Source organism: Myotis daubentonii, chromosome 10 (assembly GCF_963259705.1).
Source record: "Myotis daubentonii chromosome 10, mMyoDau2.1, whole genome shotgun sequence".
Taxonomy (NCBI): Eukaryota; Metazoa; Chordata; class Mammalia; order Chiroptera; family Vespertilionidae; genus Myotis; species Myotis daubentonii.
This window is the reverse complement of record NC_081849.1, coordinates 12,119,648-12,142,304: the sequence shown is the minus strand read 5'-3', so window position 1 is coordinate 12,142,304 and position 22,657 is coordinate 12,119,648. Positions and strand designations below refer to the sequence as shown.

Here is a 22,657-nt window from a genome sequence, read left to right as displayed (position 1 = left end):
TGGGTCATCTGTAGGTCAAGGACACTACCCTCAAAGCCTTCCAATTGTGGTGAAAAAGTCAGAGAATTATCAAGAATTCTCAGAAAAATATATCTGGACTCCTGCCAGGAAGAAGACAGAACTAGTACCATATGAATGGGCCCAACCTAGATTGGGGGTCATGCCAAAGCCCTAGTCTTTCATGGCTCTTAACGTAGTCTAAGACTACACCTAGACAAGTAAATGATTCTGTGTGGAAACAAAATTGTAAAGTAATTTTTATGCCACAGGGATCTACTCTTATCTGATATATTTTTACCTCAAAATATCAGATTATGACCTGAAATAGGAAAATAATATAGAGCAAACAACAATTACTATAAACTAACCTTCTGGTTTACAGAAAATATGTTATCATTTAGGAATGAGCTTTAAAAATCTCATAGCAATTTTTGGCAACTGTACTCGTATAGCAGAACTAAAGAGTATTTTAAGATTGCAGAGTAAGAACTTTATGCCCAGCAGAGGGCAGTGTAGCTCTCCACAAAGCCCTTATGAGCACAACAGAGAATGGTGAGCATACAAGGGGCTGAAATATTCTAATCCATTAAAACTATTTTCTGTCTGTCTAGTGACTTTACTTTTCTAAAACATGTCAGACATATTGCCTAACAGTTATCCTTGAAAAGGTAGCACAAAGATGAGCTACTAAAGTCTTGTAGTAATTAAAAAACTCCCTGGAAAAATTTAGCTCCCTACAAATAAAAAATGATATAATCATTTCTGGGAGGGCTGAGGTTTGTGTTGTCTTCACTATTTAAAACAACTGCCTTTTTGTTTCCTAAAACTTAAAAGCTAGCTTTTTTCTTTTTCTTTTACAGAGAGAGGAGAAATATCGATCAGTTGCCTCCTGTATGTACCCAACCTAGGTTTGTGTCCTGGCTAGGAACAGAACCAGCAACCTTTCAGTGAACAGGATGATGCACCAACCAGCTGAGCCACACTGGCCAGGGCTAAATAAGCTGGCCTTTAAAAGAACCTAATATCCCATCGTTTTTTGTTGTATTTTTTTTTTTACATTCTTTTTTAACTTACACTGTACACAGCCTTTTATTACAGAGAGTTTCCTATGGAAATAGGCAGTTCAGAAGTGGTTCTCAAGTGAGGTTCATTCTAACAGGCAGCTGACATCCTAATGATGTATTCTGATTAATTTTTTCCTTCTAACAATCATGTGCTGATTCTAGCTTTGAACAGATTTAGAAACTACCATTATGGTCTTGACAACCATTGATGAACACCCATTCATGTTCTTCATAAGAACGGGTTTTAAATACAATTTTAGCTTTATATGATATACACTATTACTTTTAAAACATGAAGGTAAGATCTATACAAAATTCACATTTTTTAGCTACTAATATTTGTCCTCCATATATAGGCACTTGACTCAAATCAAGACACTGGCAATCAATTATCATTTTGTTGTTATTCTCATAAATTCCAGTGCTTCAAAATTTCTTGGCAATAAATTTATAATGGAAAATTTTGAAGAAATCCAGATTCAAGTTTCCTGACAATCTGGACCAGAATGCCCAATCCATCATCCATACTTATTGTTTATTGCAAATATACAGACAAAGATCTGCAAAGTTACCAATAATTATATAGAGACTAATCATTAAATTAATACACAGTCCTGGGAGATTACCACAAACCACACACAAAGAGATATACTCAGTATTCTAGATTCCTAAGAAATCTGAAGGACAGCAAACAAATTAAACAATTCTAAATTATGGCCCAATTAGCTCAAATTTTACAGGAAGACAGACTAGCTTTATTTTTTTATTTATTTCTTATAAAAGAATGTAACAGATCTGCAACTTAGCAACCAAGCAACAGAATTTGTAAGAGATTTGCACTGTCTGAGAAAGCATTGCCAAAGAGTAGAAATTCCTAATGTGGTTGTAGTTTTCAAAATATTACCTCCAGAAATGCAGTTCAAATCCTTCACATTTTTCTTTGCATTTTAAACAGGGGGCTCCAAATCCTTGCTCATGACCTAAGCCCATCTGTTAAAAAGAAAACAATGTGGATTTATTATTACACATTTTAAAAATCTAAAAAACTCAATAAATTACACTTTCAATTCCACTTACCGCTCCTGTTTAAAAAACTTTCAAACAAATCTTTTATGAGTATTACACTGTTTAGTCAATGATGACACCCAAGTATGTATATGGGGACTCCAAGTACATACATAACATACTTTGTATTCTTATTGCTTTTTTCAAAAAAGAAAAGCATCAGAATAAAATTATATAGAATATTGCAATTTGCAAAAAGTCATGAATTGGTATCTTTGGCCACTACATGCCCTGTATACAATATGTACAGGGAGCTTAGAAAGTAAGCTTGGCCCCAAATGACCTATTTTGTGTAAAATATTTTAGGCAGTACAATACAAATATTACTTATATTATGATAAATATAAGAATAGCAACAACAAACATATATTGGATGCCATGGAATTGAGATAAGTATGTATACCCTCATAAAATGCTTATAAAGTAGACAACATTATTCTCAATTTTAGAGATGAACAACTAAAATTCAGAGATGTTATGGAACTTGCTTAAGATCAAAGTGTTAATAAGTCCAGGTCTGGCTAACTCTGAGGCATGTGCTTTTATGCCAGGGTGGGAGTAGGGGAATTACGATTGCCCTTATTATATCAAAAGAATATTTTTCTTTACCATATTAAACAATAATTCTCAGGAACTTCTTGACACATGACCTGAGTGCTGAATGGGGGAGGAGGAGATGAGGGAAGGACACAAGAAGGCAATGGAAGCTCTTTTACCCAACTATTGATAGAATAGTACAAAAGATCAACCAGCTTTGTATCAGCACATTGGCCAAAAAAATAGCTTATTTTGTGTTTTAAATACCACATTAGTGACTACTGAAAAAAATCATTATCTGCTAGTGCCTGGAGAAATATTTCAAGACAGACATGCAACAGATTTTTTTCAATGGCACCGTTTTGTAATGTTACCAAATTGTGTTTGTCACTAAGCATTCAAAATCACATTATAACTTGTTCCTTGAAAGATCAGGCTAGCCATGTCCTGAAGTTTAATAATTTTTTTTTCACATAAAGAGAGCACTTCCTTTTTTTCTGAAGAAAAATACCACATCCTCTTACCATAACTAAGGGCATATTCAAAGCCAGCTGGTCCACCCAGCTGCTTGGGAGAACCCATGTTATTTTAAGTAAGACCATCTCAAACATGCTTTCCAATGGTGAAAAAAAGCTGTCCAACATTAACTAAACTTCATCACCTTTGCCACATCTACATTATCAATTTTCAAAAGAATAATAATTCTCCAAATTGTATATTTAACTTGAACACTAGAATACACTTTTTTTTTCTTTTGAGAAATCAAATCGTTTCCTTATCACAGATGATTATTGTTTGCAGTACAGAAATAAAACGGGCTAAGCAAAAGCCAGAGATGACTAATTCGAGTTTTCTGGTCTTTTATAAATGCACTAGAGGCCCGGTGCATGAAATTCATGCACTGGGGGGGGGGGGAGAGGGGTTCCCTCAGCCCAGCCTGCACCCTGTTGCAGTCCAGGAGCCCTTGGGGGATGTCCGATTGATGGCTTAGGCCTGCTCTCTGAGGGCATCCTTAGTGCTGCTGAGGAGGTAGGAGAGGCTCCCGCCACCGCTGCTGTGCTCGCCAGCAGTGAGCCTGGCTTCTGGATAAGCAGTGCTACCCCTGTGGGAGCACACTGACCACCAGGGTGCAGCTCCTGCATTGAGCGTCTGCTCCCAGGTGGTCAGTGCACGTCATAGCGACCGGTTGTTCTACCGTTCAGTTGATTCGCATATTAGCCTTTTATTATATAGGATAATTAAAGTGCTTTGTCCATCACAATACTCATAGTAAAATGAATAGCTAATCTACAAAGGTGTATTCTTTTTTAAGCCCTTCCTAGTTTTCCATTAAGGAAAGTTAACAATCCTGAATTCACCTGGTGTATGGAATTGCTTCCTACTGTGTTCCATGCATCATCTGCTAAACTCTGATCCTAAATGAAAATTAAGATTACATTATTAAGGCTTAATCACATAACTCGCTTAAATCAACTACTTTAAAACTCTCTGATGTATAATTCACAGTAAGAAATATATGTTATCTCATGACACAGAACTTACATACACACATACAAACTCATGTGTGTATAAGTATGTGCAAATCCTGAAACAAATAACTGAGACCAAGTGTGCTTCTGCCTTTAAGTGAAATGGGCACTAAACAAATTTTTGCCTGTTTTTAAATCTGAATCCCCTGGTCTGAGCAACACTGGGCTTAATAAAATACTACAAACATACTGAAAAATACCATTATATTTTTTTATTTCTGGATGAAACTTATAAGGTCAGCTAATACCACTAATAGAACCTCAAATAGCAGACATTTTATACTAAGTAACTCACTGCTGATCTACAAAATCAGCCTTGGAAAAGAACAAGTTGTTTCTTTCCTAACTGCTTTTTATCTTCTTAAAATAGTTGTCAAAGTTTTATTAGAATTATTAAAACTGGTAGTATTCCATGAATATCTGCTCTTTTAAAGTGCCCCACACATTTTTATTGCTGAACAGGCCTAGGCTTTCCCTAATATAGGAGATCAGGAAGCTAAAATCCAGAGGAGGTGACCCGCTCGTGGTCATCAGTTAGCCAACAGCAGGTTAACCGAAAACTGGATGTCTGGCTCATGCTCCGGAGCTGAGGGGCGGCCTCTATAGAGTGCCCAATAGGAGCCCTTCAGTCTTCCGAAGAGATGTCCTGGCTCACTTTGGTTTCACGGAAAAGGACTACAAGCCTCCAAAGCCTCCTGCGACGCCTCTAAGGAAGAAGACTTCAGAGAGCTTTCAAAGGAAGATTTGGATCTGTCAGGAAGTAGGGACAGCTCTTTTGAACAAGTGAGGCTTGAATTGTGATTTTCTTAAAAATGGGAAGAATCTAAGTCAGTGAAGAGGAGGAAGAAGTCCATTCAAGGCAGAGGGGACACCATATGGGAAGGCCTGTGAAGGAAGAAGGCCTGGTAGAAGCAAAAGACATCTTCGACCATGAGAGGTGACAGGGCTCGCCTTGAGTAGGCAGAGGGGGTGTTTCCTCCCTTTCCTTTTCCTTTTCCCAAGGAAGAAATAAATGTTCTCAAGTAGTTGGTACCAAGTCTTGGGCTACCAGGTTTAACAGTGAAAAAGATATTCCCAGACAGGATGAGACTGTAAGGGAGAAGTGCTACCCAAACCCAGGCAACTGGGCTGAGTGTGGGAGGACAAGAGCCCCTCTCATCTCTGCTCCCCACACCTCAGAGGGGCCACCCTCAGGGACAGTAGGAGACCTGACTGAGAAAGGCAGTAACTTGAGGAAATGGCTCTATTGCCTGCCCTGGAAAGCTCAGAAAGCATTGCTCCAGTGTTCTTCCATCCCTGCTCACCTGACTGGAAGGCCAAATTCATCTCCATTTAGGCTCCTTCCAGCACAGTTGTGACCTCCTAAAACAAGTATTACCTCCCTACATTTCATTTTTTTCAAATGCTCAAACACAAGGAGTAAGGGGACTCTGAAAATATCCGAGAGAACAAGTACATGAAAGAGGATGGAATGAGGTCGTGGCAATATGATACACTCTCTCCTACGATAACCCAACGGAAACAGTTCTAATTTAAAATAAACACCCAAACAAAAAAGACACCTCATTTCCAAAACCAGTTAGTAGCTAAAGCAACTAGAGAGTTTCAGACTGAAAATGCACTTATTTTTGGGGGGAGTTTCATTTAGAGAAATTATTTTATAGCTATAAATATCTATATATATATAAAGAGCCAGGGGACATCACAACTGAACTGACGACTGAACAGACAACCAAACAGGCTGGTAGGGGTGACAAGGCTGGCAGGGGGGTTAGAGAGGGACAGCCAAACAACTAAGCAGCAGGCTGCGTGGGGCGACCAGCCCGGCAGTGGTTATTGAGGGCCGAACAAACAACTGAGCACCAGGCTGCATGGGGCGACCAGGGTGGCAGGGCGGGCAGTGAGGGGTGACCAAACGACCGAACGACAGGCTGTGTGGGGCGACCAGGCTGGCAGGGGGGACAATGAGGGGTGACCAGACTGGCAGAGGGGGACAGTTAGGGGCGACCAGGCTGGCGGAGAGGGGCAGTAAGGGGTGACCAGGCTGGCAGGGGGAGGCAGCTGGGGGCGACCAGGTTGTCAGGGGGGGCAGTTTGGGCAACCAGGCTGGCAAGCAGAGGCAGTTAGGGGTGATCAGGCTGGCAGAGGGCCAGTAGGGGCAATCAGGCAGGCAGGCAGGTGAGCAGTTAGGAGCCAGAGGTCCCAGATTGTGAGAGGGATGTCCAACTGCCAGTTTAGCCCCATGGGGTCCCAGATTGGAGAGGGTGCAGGCTGGGCTGAGGGGGAACCCCCCCCCCCCACTGTGCATGAATTTCATGCACCAGGCCTCTAGTATAGCTATAAAACTTAAACCTAATTGACAGTCAGCACTGAAGATCTCTAACTAATGCCACATTACTGGGTGGGAATTTCTTCCATATGCTTACCCTCTTTATCAACCTGTGAGGATAAAAAACCCACAATACCACTCAAACAACAAAGATAAGTGGTTCACCAGCTAGTGTTTTCTCTGTTTAGTAGACTGCATGTTCCAGACTGAATTATAACCAGAGTGCTATTATGTTCTCTAATCCAGTTAAACCCAATATATATAACACTGCACCGGAGAAGACATGTATCTACTAGAGTGAGGCAAATTTCTTCTGCTTCTCTTCTCACCCCAGTTTAGGCATCTGTATTCTCCCCTTCACAAGTCAAGCACATACCAGATAAAGGGAATGTACTAGTACTAACTCTATAATAAAAAGTGCTTCAGAACCACAGCTGCCCCAGGCACAGTTTCTCAAGGCTGAATCCAATACCTTTCGGGGCCAAGGGTCACAGGAGCTGGGATTCCCTAACTCTTCCTAGTCTCAGTTCAAGATCTGAAACCTCCCCTGCCCCAAGAGTTCAGCTAATTTCTCTCTCTCCTTCATGCTGTGTTCAGGATTCCCTCACTATACCTCCTCCCTTCTCTCTACCCTCAACAAACACCATACCCTCTGGGCAGGGTCCTTCTCCTTTCCTCAAGAGCCATAACTGTTCCTCTTGGACATCTAGATTATGTAGGTTAGTTCCTGCCCAGGTGTCTGGGTTCGAGAATTTTTGGTGAGGGGTAAGAACAGGAAAGGTATGTGGGAGGGGTTGGTGGAGAGCCCAGAAAGCTCCTCAGCTAAGGCACCCTGACTGTTAAGAAAGTGAAATGATCAAGAATTACATGGCAATATATCAATTATGTCTCAATTTAAAAAATTACATGGTTATAGATACTAGAGAACTAAAGAAACAAAGAACTATAGGAATGTAGAAGGATCACTGGAGGAGAGTCAGAAAAACTGGGATTTGGTGGATCTGGTCACAAGGTGTCAATGTCAAGTTTTAGTGATTTTAGGTGTCTTCCCTTCCACCCCCAACACCCCACCCCAGGCTTCATCTATGACTAATCAACTAGATGAACTTGAAGACACCTCTTAATTCTATAATTATGACTGCAAATTATGTTTTATATTAACTTTATCTTAGTTTGTTATTCAATATGGTCATCTGCTCAATGTTTTAAACACTAAATAGAAAATAATTATTTGAGAAAGCGAATATATTATTGGCTCTTATAAATCAGAATTGTCTGAACTTAGTTTGGAAGAATAGTTCATAAAGTACACATAGAAAACAAAAAACTTTAAGTTTCAAGGGATAAGACTCAGTTCTGTTGCATGTAATTATTTCAACAGCAAATATGATATGGTATTCCCTGCAGAAGCGACACTTGGTGACAAGTCCCAAAGCTGTCTATTTCATTTAATTTTAGTAACACATTCTGGACAGCATCAATACAAGGATATAACAGATTAAGACTTCTTCTTCAGTTCCAAAGAAAGCAGATCTTTTTGATTGACTATATTTATAAAAAACTATAGTCAGACTTTGAGAATACCTACCAAGTTCCTTTGAAAATATAAAAACAACCACAATATTTATTCTGAAACACAAGTCATAGAAAAATATGTTTTTTCTATGTGCTTTTTCTATGTGCCTCAACTATAGGCTCCAGATACCAAACTTATTTCCCTCTGATCTGTGCCTCCAAATACCCTCTTATCCCCTGCTTATTTTAGAATAAGAAATGGGAATGTAAATTTCTCCATATTCATAATTTCAGGCAACATTTCAGGCGACCCTTCTGACACAGAAAAAGGTATTGCATATCAGATGGAGGGGAAGAAAAAAAAAAAGAAGGGTGGGGAAGATATAATGTTTCAAACATAGTTTGAGTGATTTGAAGACCATTTGGATCTGGAAGATATTATGCAGTATTCAGGGTGAGATCATCTGATCATGCTGTTTTCATAACCAAATTTTCTTCTGGAGCAAGGAAACATGTCATTACAAAAAAGGGTAGTGTTACTAAGACTTCTTTAATAATCTTGAAATGAAGCTGACCAAAGTAGATTGTATGAAATATACATATATAATCCCCCTTCCTTTGTCTGTATGTATGTATATGTACATGTCTCTTTATCTACCTATCTTATATGTATACTAGAGGCCCAATGCATGAAATTCATGCAAGAGTAGGCCTTCCTTCCCCCAGCTGCCCCTAACTGCCCCCTGCTGCCAGCCAGTTCGCCCCCAACTGCCCCCCCTGCTGGCCTGGTCACCCCTAACTGCCCCCCTGCTGGCCTGGTTACCCCCAACTGCCCCCCTGCCAACCTAGTTGCCCCTCACTGCCCCCCCTGCTAGCCTAATCACCCTCAACTGCCTCCCCTACCGCCTAGTCACCCCCAACTGCACCCCCCACCTCGGGCCTGGTCACCCCTAACTGGCCCCCATCGGCCTGGTTGCCTCTTACTGCCTCCCTGCTGGCCTGGTCACCCCTAACTGCCCCCCCCCTGCCAGCCTGGTTGCTCCACGCAGCCTGCTTGTTCAGTCGTTTGGTCGTTCCTCACTAACTCCCCTGCCAGTCTGGTCATAGGCAGCCATCTTGTGAGGGCATGATAGTCAATTTGCATATTACCGTTTTATTATATAGGATGTTTTTCGGGAAACTATTGATACTTGGTCCTTTGTTGGGTACAAAGAAATGTTGATTTAAAGTTTAGTATTTTAGGTATATTATTAGATTTAATGTTTTCCTTTTCATAATTTGCAAATTACTTTGATTTCAATTTTTATTATAAAAGTAACCATTTATAAGTAATCATTTCCCATACTTGTTTGAGTACCTACCAAAGCTATATTAACTGGGTTCTCTAGAGAGGGGGCATTTGATTTAACATGACCAGGTATTCTGGTCTAGTATAGGGAACAGGTATATTTTCCTAAGCAGAATCTTCTTCAGAGTTTTTGTGGTAAATTGCAAATATGGCCACAATTTTTTTACAGTACTTCCTATTAAGAAATGAAGTCTATTTTCCCACCTTGTGAATTTGGGCTGCCAATGGATTGATGGAAGTAGTGTTATGTGTACTCTAAGCTTAGACCTCAGGAGACCTTTTTGCTTCTAACTACTTTCTTGGAACCCAGCTGCTGACATTTGAAGTAGCCCAGCTCAGCCTGCTGGAGGATGACAGACCCCATGGAACAGATGAAACATCGCAGCTGAGGCTCCTCTAGACCGTCTGTCCCAAGGTGCCTGCAGATGCAGTGAGCCAGCTGAACTCAGCACAGGGTGCTAAAATGCAGAAGCATGAGTGGAATATCATGATCAGAAACTACAAAATAAACAGTTATAACAAGCCACTATGTTTAAGGGTGATTTTCTTAGGCAACAAATCATAACTTACACTCCTGCTAACTACTGGGATGCAAGTGAGCTATGGAAAGGGTTTACCCTCATAGCCCTCTGTACATATGAAAGAATAAAGAGTCAGGATACTGTAGCTTCCTTGATATCATTGTTCATTTCAGAACAGCCCCTCTCTCTAATACAGTCAAATCTAATTTTGATTTGCAGTTATTCCATCAAGATGAAGGGAAATTATAATTAATTTGCAACTAAAATTTGATCCTAGTTGTCAAAAAGTGGTATAGGAATGTTTTGAAAGTTGTCTGTTTCCTCTAAATCGTTAGACAAATCTAAAATGACGTCTATGTGCCTTTCATGCTGAGAAGTCCTTGGGCTATATAGTCTGAATATAGGACAAAAAGCGTATGAAATCAAACCACTTCTCTAATAGAAGAAAAATCAAAAGATGGGTCAAAAATTAGTTAAGAGTCTTATGTTTACATACCACATGTAAACACAATTCATTTTTTGCAGGGTAAGGGATGGTGTGAAAAGGCCTTGCAGTAAGTAAATAATTTAAGGCATCTGGCAGGAGTGTTCCTGCATCTCTCCCCTCCTTTTCTCCATTTACTCAAGACCCCTATTTGTGCTTAAAAATTTTGTTTTTGTTCTAAATGCCCCTGGATGCCATTCCTGAGCAAAAGTGGGTAATGAGATTGTTTGTTGGATGCCCCCTCCCCCAACCCTTGTTTTCTGTGCCTTCTCTTCATTGGGTTTCACTCCCCAGGTCCCTTGGATCCTCCGACTCCCCTGGGTAGCCTCCTCGAATGGATCTCTCAGCCAGTGCCCCAAGCCTTTCCCTTCATTCCCTGCTCTGTGAGAAACATCTGTACAGTAAAACCTCGATATAAAGGACTAATTCTGGCGAGGGGGTGTGTCTGTTAAAGTTAAAAGTCCATAATATAATAAAGTAGGTTTTCCAAATGCATATGTTAAAAAGTTAACAAATTAGTTTACCAATTTTTACTTATGTAGACATGTTTGCATAATTAAAACTTGGAACAGACTGTGGAATCTCAGAGCGAAGTCGAAAGTCCATTGTATAATAAAGTATGTGTTCCAAATACCTTATGTTAAAAAATTGACAAATTAGTTAGTTTACCTGTCTCTATGTAGACATGTTTGTGTAATTAAAGTTAAGTATGTATGAAAAGTTTAATTTTACAGAAAAGGTTTCTATATGTATTACTATAATTTTAAGTTTATACTGAATAGGTCTAGTAAATGCGTGCATTCACCAGTCACCATGAGTGAACAAATGAGCACGGCTGGGGCGTGGCTTAGTGCACATGGGAACAAGGGCTGGCAGGTGTTAGAACTGCTGCAGAAAGTCACCAAGTGGCAACAGAACCAGTTACTGTGGGTGATTCGATATAATCATGTGATGTAATCACGTGCTAATCTTCTGTCAAACATTGTTTACAAGCAGTGACACTTGAATTTAAATATGTAGACTATAGTTGTATATATGTAATATTTATATTGGCAAAATTACTACAGTGTTTTTTCCAACATGGGACCTATTTGCTAAAATTTGTTAAAAATAACTGAATTAATAACAAAAAATAGCCGGTTAATTTCATTATAAACAAATGTTGGTTAAAATCATTTTTAAATTAACAGGGTGTTAATTTTCACGTATGACACATGGACCGGAAATTTAATCCAAGGTCCGCAAAATTGAGGGTTTACTGCACTATTTTCTTTTCTTGCATGTGCTCTGATTAGATATTTAGGGAATTAGTGCCAATAAGTCACATGATTGTACAGTCACCCTCCCCTTGCCCTCACCCATCTATTACAACAGGTTATTCCTAAAAAATAATACAGTGGAGCCTTGACTTACGAGTGTCCCAACTAACAAGTGTTTTGAGATACCAGCTGTCTCTTGGCCGATTTTTTGCATTGAGTTGATAGAGTAATTTGAGTTAACGAGCTCCTTAACAAGCTCCTTAATGAGCTCGGTCTCGGAACGAATTAAACTCGTAAGTCAAGGCCCCACTGTACTACAGCCCTTAGGGCTGGCACAAATGGTGGCAATATTCAAGTGTTGGGTTACACAGAATCTACACTAATAAAAGAGAAACATGCAAATTGGTGTCACTCCATTACACCCACCAGACAATCGGATGAGTATGCAAATTAACCCAACAAAGATGGTGGTTAATTTGCATACATAGGCACCGAGCGAAGACTGAAGGCTCCGGCCAGACTGAAGACTGAAGACTGCAGTGGAGAAGCCAAGTCTCGCTGTGGCTGGACCAAAGGCCTGGGTCCCGGACGCCGGAGGAAAATCGGTGCCAGCAGCCAGGGGAAGAAAGGCCTAGTGCATGTATCTTCATGCAACGGGCTTCTAGTCTGTAATAAGAAAAGCTTAATATGCTAATTAGACTGGGCGTCCTTCTGGACAACCTTCGGGATGAAACCGGGGCTGCGAGGGAAGCCCGGGTCCCGGGTGCCTGCCAGCAGCCATGACCAGGCAGGCAGGCAGGTGAGCGATTAGGAGCCAGTGGTCCAGGATTGTAAGAGGGATGTCCGACTGATGATTTAGGCCCAATCCTGAGGGTCCCGGATTGGAGAGAGGCAGGCTGAGCTGAGGGGACTCACCTCTCCCATGCACGAATTTCGTGCACCAGGCTTCTAATGTTGTCATAAAATGTTTGATAATATATTCAGGTGCCTATTGAATGGTTTGAAGATCTATGAAGGATTTTCCTCCCCGTACATTGGATATCTCAATAATGATTATGATACATCTGTTTACTGTCTATGTGCAGACACTATACTTTGTGCTTTAAAACAGCGGTCGCCAACCTTTCGAACCTCACGGATCACCGGTTGGCGACCGCTGCTTTAAAATATTCATCTCCATTATCCTTACACCCCGGTAAGATAGGTGGCTGTAACCCATTTTCAGATAAGGATCCTGAAGTTTAGATGGTTAAGTAACTTTGCCAAATCCACACAGTAAGTTCCAGGGCTAAGAACTGAACACAGGATTCTAAGGCTGATAATCAGTCTTGCTGCAATGCCCTCCTGCGCTCCAACCTTTTGCTTAAGGTATCCAATGATCTAAGGAAGATGAAAGATTTGTGGAGTCAACATGGTCCGGACCCAAAAGGGGAGCCAAGCACAGCCTACATCAGCTAAACCTCAGTGTGACATTTCCTCCTCTACCTCAAGCGATGACACAATGTATTAAAAAAGAATCAAAAGTAGGATAGATCCTTAATTGTAGGTTTGGCTCCTATGCTAGCTCAGTGACTTCCATAATTCAAACCCATGACCTGGAAAAATGAGTAATTACTGCTGACCATGTACCTTGGCTTTACTGTAGAAGAATCAAAACTAAAAAGGTAATAGTATGAATAGCACGAGTTTACCGACTTTTCACAGCCATGTTCTTTCGGTTCATGTTATGTATTCTTCCTGAAATGCCTTTTTTTTTTTTTGCCCAATGAAACGGGATTTTTCCTATGAATGTTGTTTCTGCCATAAAATACTCCTAACCCACATGACTACAGTTATTTACTTCTGCTTCTGAGACTTCATAATAGTGGTCTATATTCCTATTATTGCAGCACTACAAAAAGTGTGGCAGTCCATGAGACACATAAGCAAACTGAGAGTAAGCAAATAGCAAATATTAAGCAATTTGATGCACTTAATAATTTTTTTAATTGGCCTTGCATTTGTTGTTTTTTAGTAATTTATTTCATTTTTTCCCTTTTATTTTATTTTACCCAGCATCGTAGTTAATTCACACACCCACCTTGCCCACTAGCTAGCTTGCCAGCCTGCGTTTTTTTAAAATCTGCCCAAGCTGACACCACAGTGTTTTGGGGATACGAGCTCAAAAGGTAATATTGATAGAAACTGAGTTGAGATTTTCCTGTAGTCTTACATTTAAACTGCCCTCTTAATAATCTCTATGAAACACAAAAGGTAACTTTCTCCTGTTTAGCCCCAACTGTTTTTACTGGAGGCAGTACCAGTAAAGGGGGGCAGTTTCTTTACCTTCACTTTGGGACTCATTCTATCATGGCTTCCATGGTGCTGCTCAGAGAAACAAAACATCCACATAATATCTGCATGATCATTTTTCAGTGAAACATGATATCACTTTATCTTCAAAGAAAGCAAGGACAAGTTCACTGTGGCTACAGACTTATTAGTAGACTCATCACCAAGGCATTTGTCTGAGGCTTTCAATCTTCTTTGCTGGTCAGATAAAAAGCTGTGCAATGGACACACAGAATCCTTTTTGAAATATTGCGTGTTGGTCAGAATGTCATTATAATAAACACAAGATGAATCATTCATGTTTTGAGGATGACTCAGCATTTCAGAGATTAATCATCCTATATAATAAAAAGGTAATATGCAAATTAAACATCACTCCAACACACAAGATGTCCAGCAGGGGAGGGCAGCTGTGGGCGATCAGGCCAGCAGGGGAGGGCAGTTGTAGGCAGTCAGGCCTGCAGAGGAGGGCCGTTAGGGGTGACCAGGCCTGCAGGGGAGGGCAGTTGGGGGTGACCAGGCCTGCAGGGAAGGGCAGTTGGGGGTGACCAGGCTGGCAAGGGAGGGCAGTTAGGGGTGACTGGGCTGGCAGGGGAAGGCAGTTGGGGGTGACCAGGCTGGCAGGGGAGTGGTTAAGGGGTGATCAGGTTGGCAGGCAGAGGCGGTTAGGGGCAATCAGGCAAGCAGGCAGGCGAGCAGTTGGGAACCAGCAGTCCAGGATTGTGAGAGGGATCCCAGGTTGGAGAGGGTGCAGGCTGGGCTGAGGGACGGACACACACACACACACACACACACACACACACACACACACACACACACCTGTGCATGAATTTCATGCACTGGGCCTCTAGTATATACATAATAGTAGTCTTACTGTCAGCAAATGAGATCCCAGCAATTCTCATTGCTGCCTTCTCATACAGCTCCTTCCTTTAAGCTTTGCTCAAACCTGAGCAGCCCCTAATTCTTTTTGTTGTTGTTGTTTTGGTATATTTTTATCGATTTCAGAGAAGAAAGGGGAGGGAGAGAGATAGAAACATCAATGATGAGAGCGAATCATTGATCGGTTGCCTCCTGCACAACCCTTGCTGGGGATCAAGCCTGCAACCTAGGCATGTGCCCTTGACTGGAATCGAACCTGGGACCCTTCAGTCCACAGGCTGCCACTCTATCCACTGAGCCAAACCAGCTAGGGCAGCCCCCAATTCTTTGCAGACTACCTAAGGATCATAGAAATTAGTAACTTAAACTATGCTCTTATTCTTTTTTAACATATCTAAAATAAAGGTAGGAATACCTGGATTCAACCAATTTTTATAGGTATATACTGAGTGTGACAGAAACATGAAAATATGTCCACAGCACTGCTTCCAATGGTAGCTAGTGAGTTTCTTGTAGATTTTTCCTCTACCACCTTCTGCTCTTTCCTAACATTTTTGACAATGTGTATAATAAAATAATTAAACAGGTTGGTTAAGAAAGAGGAAAGCAAATTGAAAAGTCATTATAGGGTCACAGCCTGAACTTGCATTAGAAAATTATAGTTATATATACCCTTCTCTCTTTAATTCCCCATTATATAGTAGATCGAGTTGGGTATATTGAGTGCTTTGAAAAAAACCAGTAAAACTACTCTAAATCTGACTGGACCTGTAGGGCTGAAAAGCAAAATATCTAAATGTAATTCTCTATTTACAACACTTAAGACAGTTTTTTTTAAATCGTTATTGTTGAGAGTATTACAGGTACCCCCTATTTCTCCCCGCATTGCCCCCCTCCAATCAGTTTCTGCCCCACTCAAGGCCTTCAACACCCTATTGTCTGTGTCCATAGGTAATGCATATATGCATATACTAGTAAGTTCTTTGGTCAATCTCTTCTCAGCCCCCCACCCCTTCCCTCTAAGATTCATCACTCTGTTCCATGTTTCCATGACTATGGTTCCATTTTATTCATCAGTTTATTTTGTTCATTAGATTCCTTATTTATTTTGATTTTTATATACAATTATTGATAGATATGTACTTATTGCCATTTTATTGTTCATATTTTTTTTCCTTCATCTTCTTACTAACTGCTTTTCTCTTGATGCTTTTAAGATTCTTTGTCTTTAACCTTTGGCATTTTTATATGACAAGAGGCCCGGTGCACGAATTTGTGCTCCAGTAGGGTCCCTCGACCTGGCCAAAACCAGCTATCCAACATCCCCCAAGGGGTCCCAGATTGTGAGAGGGCACAGGTCAGGCCAAGGGACCCCACCAGTGCATGACAGGGACCGAGGAGGGACTCAGGAGGTTGGCCAGCCAGGGAGGGACTACAGGAGGGCTCCAGGGCATGTCCAGCCCATCTCACTCAGTCCCGATCGGCTGGAACCCAGCAGCAAACTAATCTACCAGTTGGAGTGTCTGCCCCCTGGTGGTCAGTGCAGGTCATATCAAGAGGTTGAGCAGCCTTAGCACATCATTAGCATATTACGCTTTGATTGGTTGAACGGCCAACCAGACGACCGGACACTTAGCATATTAGGCTTTTCTTATATAGAATGTGTCTTGGTGTGGGCCTTTTGGGGTTCCTCTTGTTTGGGACTCTCTGTGCTTCATGGACTTATAAGTCTATTTCTTACAAGTTCTCTGTTATTTCCTCAAGTAGGCTCTCAATGTCTTGCTCTCTCTTTTCTTCTTCTGGCACCCCCATAATGTAAATGTTGGTTTGCTTGAATTGTCCCAGGGGCTCCTTACACTTTCTTCATATTTGGATTTTTTTTTTCTTTTTGCTCTTCTGATTGGGTGTTTGTTGTTGTTGTTTTTTGTCAGATTGGCAAAAAATATATTTTTGGGTGTGCTGCAAAAATTTAGTAATTAGTTTATGTGTGCCATGAGATGATAAAGATTGAAAATCGCTGATCTAGAGGGAAAAAGTGATGCGTGTCCTAAGAGTTACAGAAGAAAGAGATTTTGCATCTAGCTTTGGAACAAGAAGAAATATTTCATGGAAGTTGGTACATGGCCGGGGGGGGGGGGGGGGGCGGTCTTGAAGGATGAGTAAGACTTAATATTTTAGATGGGTAAGTAAAGCCAAGCAGTAAGGTGATGGATGGTACACAGCTAATAGCCAGATGAGATATAAATCCCCAATTCTACTTCATAGTATAGCATAATAAAACAAGAGGAACAGAAACCTACTATAGTTCTATTCAAAAACAATATTCAGGGCAAGTTAGAGAAAGTGACTTTTCATATCCAATTAATGTAATGCATCACATCATTGGTTAGAAGAGAGAAAAGCCAAGCTGAGGACCACTTTACTTCCTTCTGTACTTGTTCTCAAAGACAGAGTAACTGCCTCAAGGCAAAGCCCGGGAAGTACCTTGCCCTGCCCTCCATTCTCCATGGCCTTGCCAATGATTCTCGCAGCAAGACAGGCTTCAAGCAGAAATCCAACTACAGATTTGATCATCACGGTCACTGCATACTTGGATTTTCCATTTCAATCAGGAGCCCCTAAAAGAAAATGCTCATTCTAATTTCTAACAGAAATAATATATGTGGTTCAGTACTCTTTCCAATTGGTTTCACTGTGATTTTGTTGTTTAATGACAAAAGCTTTTAAAACAAGTTTGGATGCTAAGAAAGGGGATTTTTAGTGACTTATCTTTAAAATGCATCTCATCTTTTTTTTTAATCCTCACCCAAGAGTATGTTGTCGTTTTAAAATTAATTTGGGAGAGAGAGAGAGAGAACAAGAGCAAAATATTGATGTGAGAGAGAAACATTGATCAGTTGCCTCCCGACATGCCCAACCAGGACAGAACATGCCACCTCAGTATGTGCCCTGATCAGGAATCAAACCCACAACCTTTTGGTGTACGGAACGACATTCCAACCAACTGAGCCATCTGGCCAGGGTGCATCTAATCTTTTAAAAATAAAATAATAAGATAAAATAAAATAAAATAAAATAAAATAAAATAAAATAAACAAAGAAGAGTACTAGAAAGAAATGCAAGATGTTAGGAAGAATCAAAAGATAGAAGTTAGAAGGCAGAATAAATAAAGTACTAAATTAAAATCCTTGCAGCAATTTCAGGCAGCATATGGGAATTACTGGAGTTCTGTTTCCTTTTAGCATGGTTCTCTTTCTCTCTGGTATGTTTTTATAGGAAAGAAAAAAAGTGATTTTCATGGGAGAGTAACACAGAAACGAAAGAGGAAAACAGCTGGCTGTGGGCCATGCTTTACCATTCACCCCAAAATGAAACTCTGTTCCTGCTCTCCAAAAGCCATTGTTTTTCGCCAAGTAGACACAGGCTCTACTTACACAAAGTCAGTTATAATGAAGAGACTGAGACACAAGGAAGAGATACAAATGTATAATTCAGAAGATACTGCAGAGATGTAAAAGTCAACTTCTATTCTAAAATGTTATTAAAACAAAAACTCTGCATAACCAAACTAGCTCCCACATCCTAGCAACAACTCAATTACTTCAAATAAAACAAAACGTAGTAAAATCTAATTATGAAAAAGAATCTAATTATGAAAACCCCTTGTCTTTGTGATGGTGGGTTTTACCTGGTAATGAATCCAAATGTGTGCAAATGTTAAATGGAAACCAACTTCTCCTTTTATAAACCAAGAATCCTAAAATAGGATCATTCACTTCATTTGTTGTGGAATAAAGACAACCCTCTTTAATCCTTATACAAAATATTAATGGAAAAAAATAACATCTTTCATCTACCTAGGGGAAATTCCTTATGAAAGCAATAGTGTAAGGGTTTTAGAAGGGGAAAATGCCACATATCTTAAAACAGAAATCAAATTTAGTTTTATTTAAATAGTTGGTTGTGTCTTTGCTCCAACTTCTGACCTGGCTTTTTAAAAGTTACATGCAAACTATTACTGTTCTTGTATCCGAAGTAAAAAAGGAGACCTGAACACTATCTGGGTGCCCAAATAGGGTGAGAGGGCTTTGCCAGTAGATCAGAGATAATCTTGTAATGAGTCCTTCTGATGTGTTAGAAAACAATTTCTAAAGGGAATAAAAGAGCTTTTTGTTTGCTTGCTTCTTTTGTTTGTTTTTAGATTATGACTAAGACTATAAAATGTATTCCTGGAATCTCTAACCTTTGGACTGGGAAACTTTTTGTGGAACCCACAGGACATTGATTCTTTCAAGAGTCCTACAAAGTCACAGAGAGGGTATAGTTAGCAGTCAAATTGGACATGTTTTAGATCTTTTAATAGTTTCCAATTGACTGACTGAGGACGAGGTAGTGAAACAAGGACTTGTTATTGTCATGCGATTATCTGTAAGTTTTACATTTATGGTATCCTTTTCTTGGGGAAGGAAAGGAGGAAAATTAGAGAGAAGGGTAAGATTCTTGGTTGAAAAGATAACCTTTTAAAGTAAAGGGGAGATGAAGGAAAATAATTACTCCATATATCAAGGGCATTATTCATCATAATCCCCATTTTAACACTAAGGAAATGGTTTATAAATAATGTCTGCCTTTTTCCCTTGCAAGCACAAAGTTAATTCTTAACTTTGAACTTTCTCCCTTGGAAATATTTCTTCTTTTGTCTCAAGTACCTTTTTTTTTCTTTTAAAAAATTAATTTTATTGGGATGACATTGGTTAATAAGATTATATGGGTTTCAAGTGTATAATTCTATACTACATCATCTGTATATTGCATTGTATGCCCACCACTCAAAGTCAAAACTTCTTTCATCACCATATTCAAATATCTTCAAGATCATTTTAGATGTCGACTTCCTTTTTTTAAGTAGACTTTATTCTTTAGAGTAGTGTTAGGTTCACAGCAAAATTGAGCAGGAAACACAGAGTCCCCATATATCTGTCTCACACACAGCTCTCCCAGTATCAACATCCCACACCACAGTGGTGTATTTGTTACAACCACTGTGTTGGACACATCATTATCCCCCAAAATCCATAGTTTTTATTAGTGTTCATTCTTGGTGCTTTTTATTCTATGGGTTTTGACAAATATATAATGACATGTATCCACCATTACAGTATCATACAAAATAATTTCACTGACCTAATAAAAAAAAATCTTTCACCTATTCAGCCCTCTCATTCCCTCCCTCACCAAAGAATGTTGACTTTTAAAAGTAGTTTTGAATCAATATTTATAAGCATTAAACACCCCTCCAAACTTTAGACAACTACTCAATTAAGTAACTGTTACCCACTTAAAAAAGCAATGTTCCTCAACAGAAGGCTAACTAGGCAGCAACCAAAATGCCCCCTTAGCGGCAAGCAACATTAACAAAAAACATTAGTGTCACTTAAAAGCAAATAGAAGAACTACGGAACCAAGTGGGAAAAGACTGGAATGCAATCACACTACTGGTAAAATTTACATTTTCTGCTCCTGTCCTTAGATTGCCTTTGAATGCCGGTTCCAGTAAGGGACGACCTGTTTTCCCACTGCAAGTTTTTTTCAACAGCTTCCTAACCTGAATATTTGAATTTTCATACATGTTCAAAAAAATCCAATTTGGGGCATGAGCAGAATTCATGCTCAAGTCAGGGCTCTGTCTTTAGCAGACAAGATAATGGCCACAGTGGACAACCATCGTGGGCAAGAGAAGAACTTAGGTTCTATGCTCTCTGCAGAACTTCCTTCCCTGTTTGATAAGGGGCAGCTGGCTGAACTTCAGGGCGAAGTCAATATGAGCAATTCCGTGGAACCAGACCTCACACCCGGCGCATCACACCGGAATGTGACATCAGCATCCCTCATGCGTCACGGCGGGACCCCATCCCTTCCTCCCCGGAGACGCGAGGCTGCCGGACAGGAGCGGGCAGCTCAGGTGGTGCCCGGGGTCTCGGCGGGAACCATCCCTGGGCGCTGAAAGCCCGGGTGACAACCGCTTTTGGGGCCCGCTGCCAGGAGGGAGAACGTTTTCATTGCAGAGCGACCTTCCCGGGAGGGAGGCAGTGCTTCGGAAGTAAAGAAATGAATGACCACACACACACACACACACACACACACACACACACACACACACACCCCAATGATCACTCTTCACGGGATCACGCCCTCGGGGGTGAAGCCAGTGCCTTCAATCAGCGCTCGCTGCGGAGAGCCCACAGCCGCCTCGCTGGGAGGGGCGGTCGGGCGGCCAAAGTCACCCCAGCACCTAAGCCACAGAGGCGACACGAAATTGAACTTCCTGGGGCCGGAAGAAGCGGTGTCAGGGTCCCGCCCCGCCGGCGCGCCCCTCGGCTCTCCCCTCCCGTTTCTTTGGGGGGCGGCGAGGCGCAGCTGAACCGTCTTAAAGAAAGTTTCAAATACTTCCACCCACGACGCGGTTGGTCCAGAGAGGCCCCGGGATTTCAGGGGTTCAGGGGGGAGTCGGGCACCCCGTCTACCCCGGGGGCAGGTACCGGTGCCGCAGCCTCGGGTGGCGGGCCCTCGCGCCCCACCCACCGCCCGCGGCCAGGTGGAGCGGCCGCCCGCGCCTACCTTCTTCACTCTGGCCTCCAGGTTCATGCTGGCGAATCGCGAGCTTCAGTCTCCCGCCCAGGCTCTCCCGCTCGGGTCCGCCTGGCCGCCGGCCACGCCGCGGCGACGGGGGTGAGGGAGGTCGGGGGTGACGGCGGGGAGCCCGGCGCTTCGGCAGCAGCCACTCGCCCGGCACCGGCAAACTTCCGCAGCCCCGCCAGGCGCAGCCCTCCTGCGGCCGACCGGGAACAAAGAGGCCCGGGCAGCCAATGGCAGCGGGGCGGCGCCGGCCGCCGCCAATCAGCGAGCGCCGCAGGCACCTTAAGCGGCCGGAATGCGGCGCCGTCAAGGTGAGGGGCGGGGCCACGTCCGGAGCGGCGACCTAGGCAGGCGCTCGCCTCGCTGGGACCCGGTGGCTTCGCGGTGCCTGGGTCCCCTGCAGACCCCGGTCCTCACCAGACCCCGGTCCCCTATGGACCCCGGTCCTCACCAGACCCCGGTCCCCTGCAGACCCCAATCCCCTGCGGATCCCGGTCCTCACCAGACCCCGATCCCTTGCAGACCCCGGTCCTCACCAGACCCCCGTCCCCTGCGGACCCCGGTCCTCTGCAGACCCCGGTCCTCACCAGACCCCCGTCCCCTGCAGACCCCGGTCCCCTGCAGACCCCGGTCCTCACCAGACCCCCGTCCCCTGCGGACCCCGGTCCTCACCAGACCCCCGTCCCGTGCGGACCCCGGTCCCCTGCAGACCCCGGTCCTCTGCAGACCCCGGCCCCCTGCAGACCCCGGTGCCCTGCAGACCCCGGTCCCCTGCAGACCCCGATCCCCTGCAGACCCCGGTCCCCTGCGGATCCAGGTCCCCTGCAGACCCCGGTCCTCACCAGACCCCGGTCCCCTGCGGATCCCGGTCCCCTGCAGACCCGCTTGTGAAGGATGGGGCTCGGTGTGTCTCCAGGCTTAGACGAGGAAGAGCCCTTTCCATTCTGGCAGCTTGTACCTGTGTCTGCTTTCCACCTGTATGCTGAGGGGTGCTTATCCCCCTACTAGCTTCTTGGTTTATTTTCCGGGCAAGGAGAAAGCAAAGGCATTGTAGAGGATGGGCATTGCACCCCAATTTCACTACTGAATGGTAAAGGTAGCCCTTTCGCAAATGTTTTCTCCACAGTCTCAAGCACCGACAAAGAACCTATTGTAG

At 42.5% G+C, this 22,657-nt stretch overlaps 1 protein-coding gene across 2 annotated transcripts in view; it reads right to left on the bottom strand.

The window, feature by feature from the left end:
• TES (testin LIM domain protein) overlaps positions 1–21,718 on the bottom strand; it is a 46,685-nt gene extending 24,967 nt beyond the window's left edge. Inside the window, exons 1-2 of one of the 2 annotated variants that reach the window (XM_059711605.1) lie at positions 21,484–21,718; positions 1,969–2,054 (exon numbers count right to left, since the gene is read on the bottom strand). In XM_059711605.1, coding sequence (XP_059567588.1) covers positions 1,969–2,054; positions 21,484–21,510 — 113 coding nt within the window. In that variant the 5' untranslated portion in view covers positions 21,511–21,718. Of the gene's footprint in view, positions 1–1,968; positions 2,055–9,591; positions 9,823–21,483 lie in introns of those variants that run through there. The other variant, XM_059711606.1, reaches the window with a different exon arrangement.
• Between the last annotated feature and the right edge of the window lie 939 nt (positions 21,719–22,657).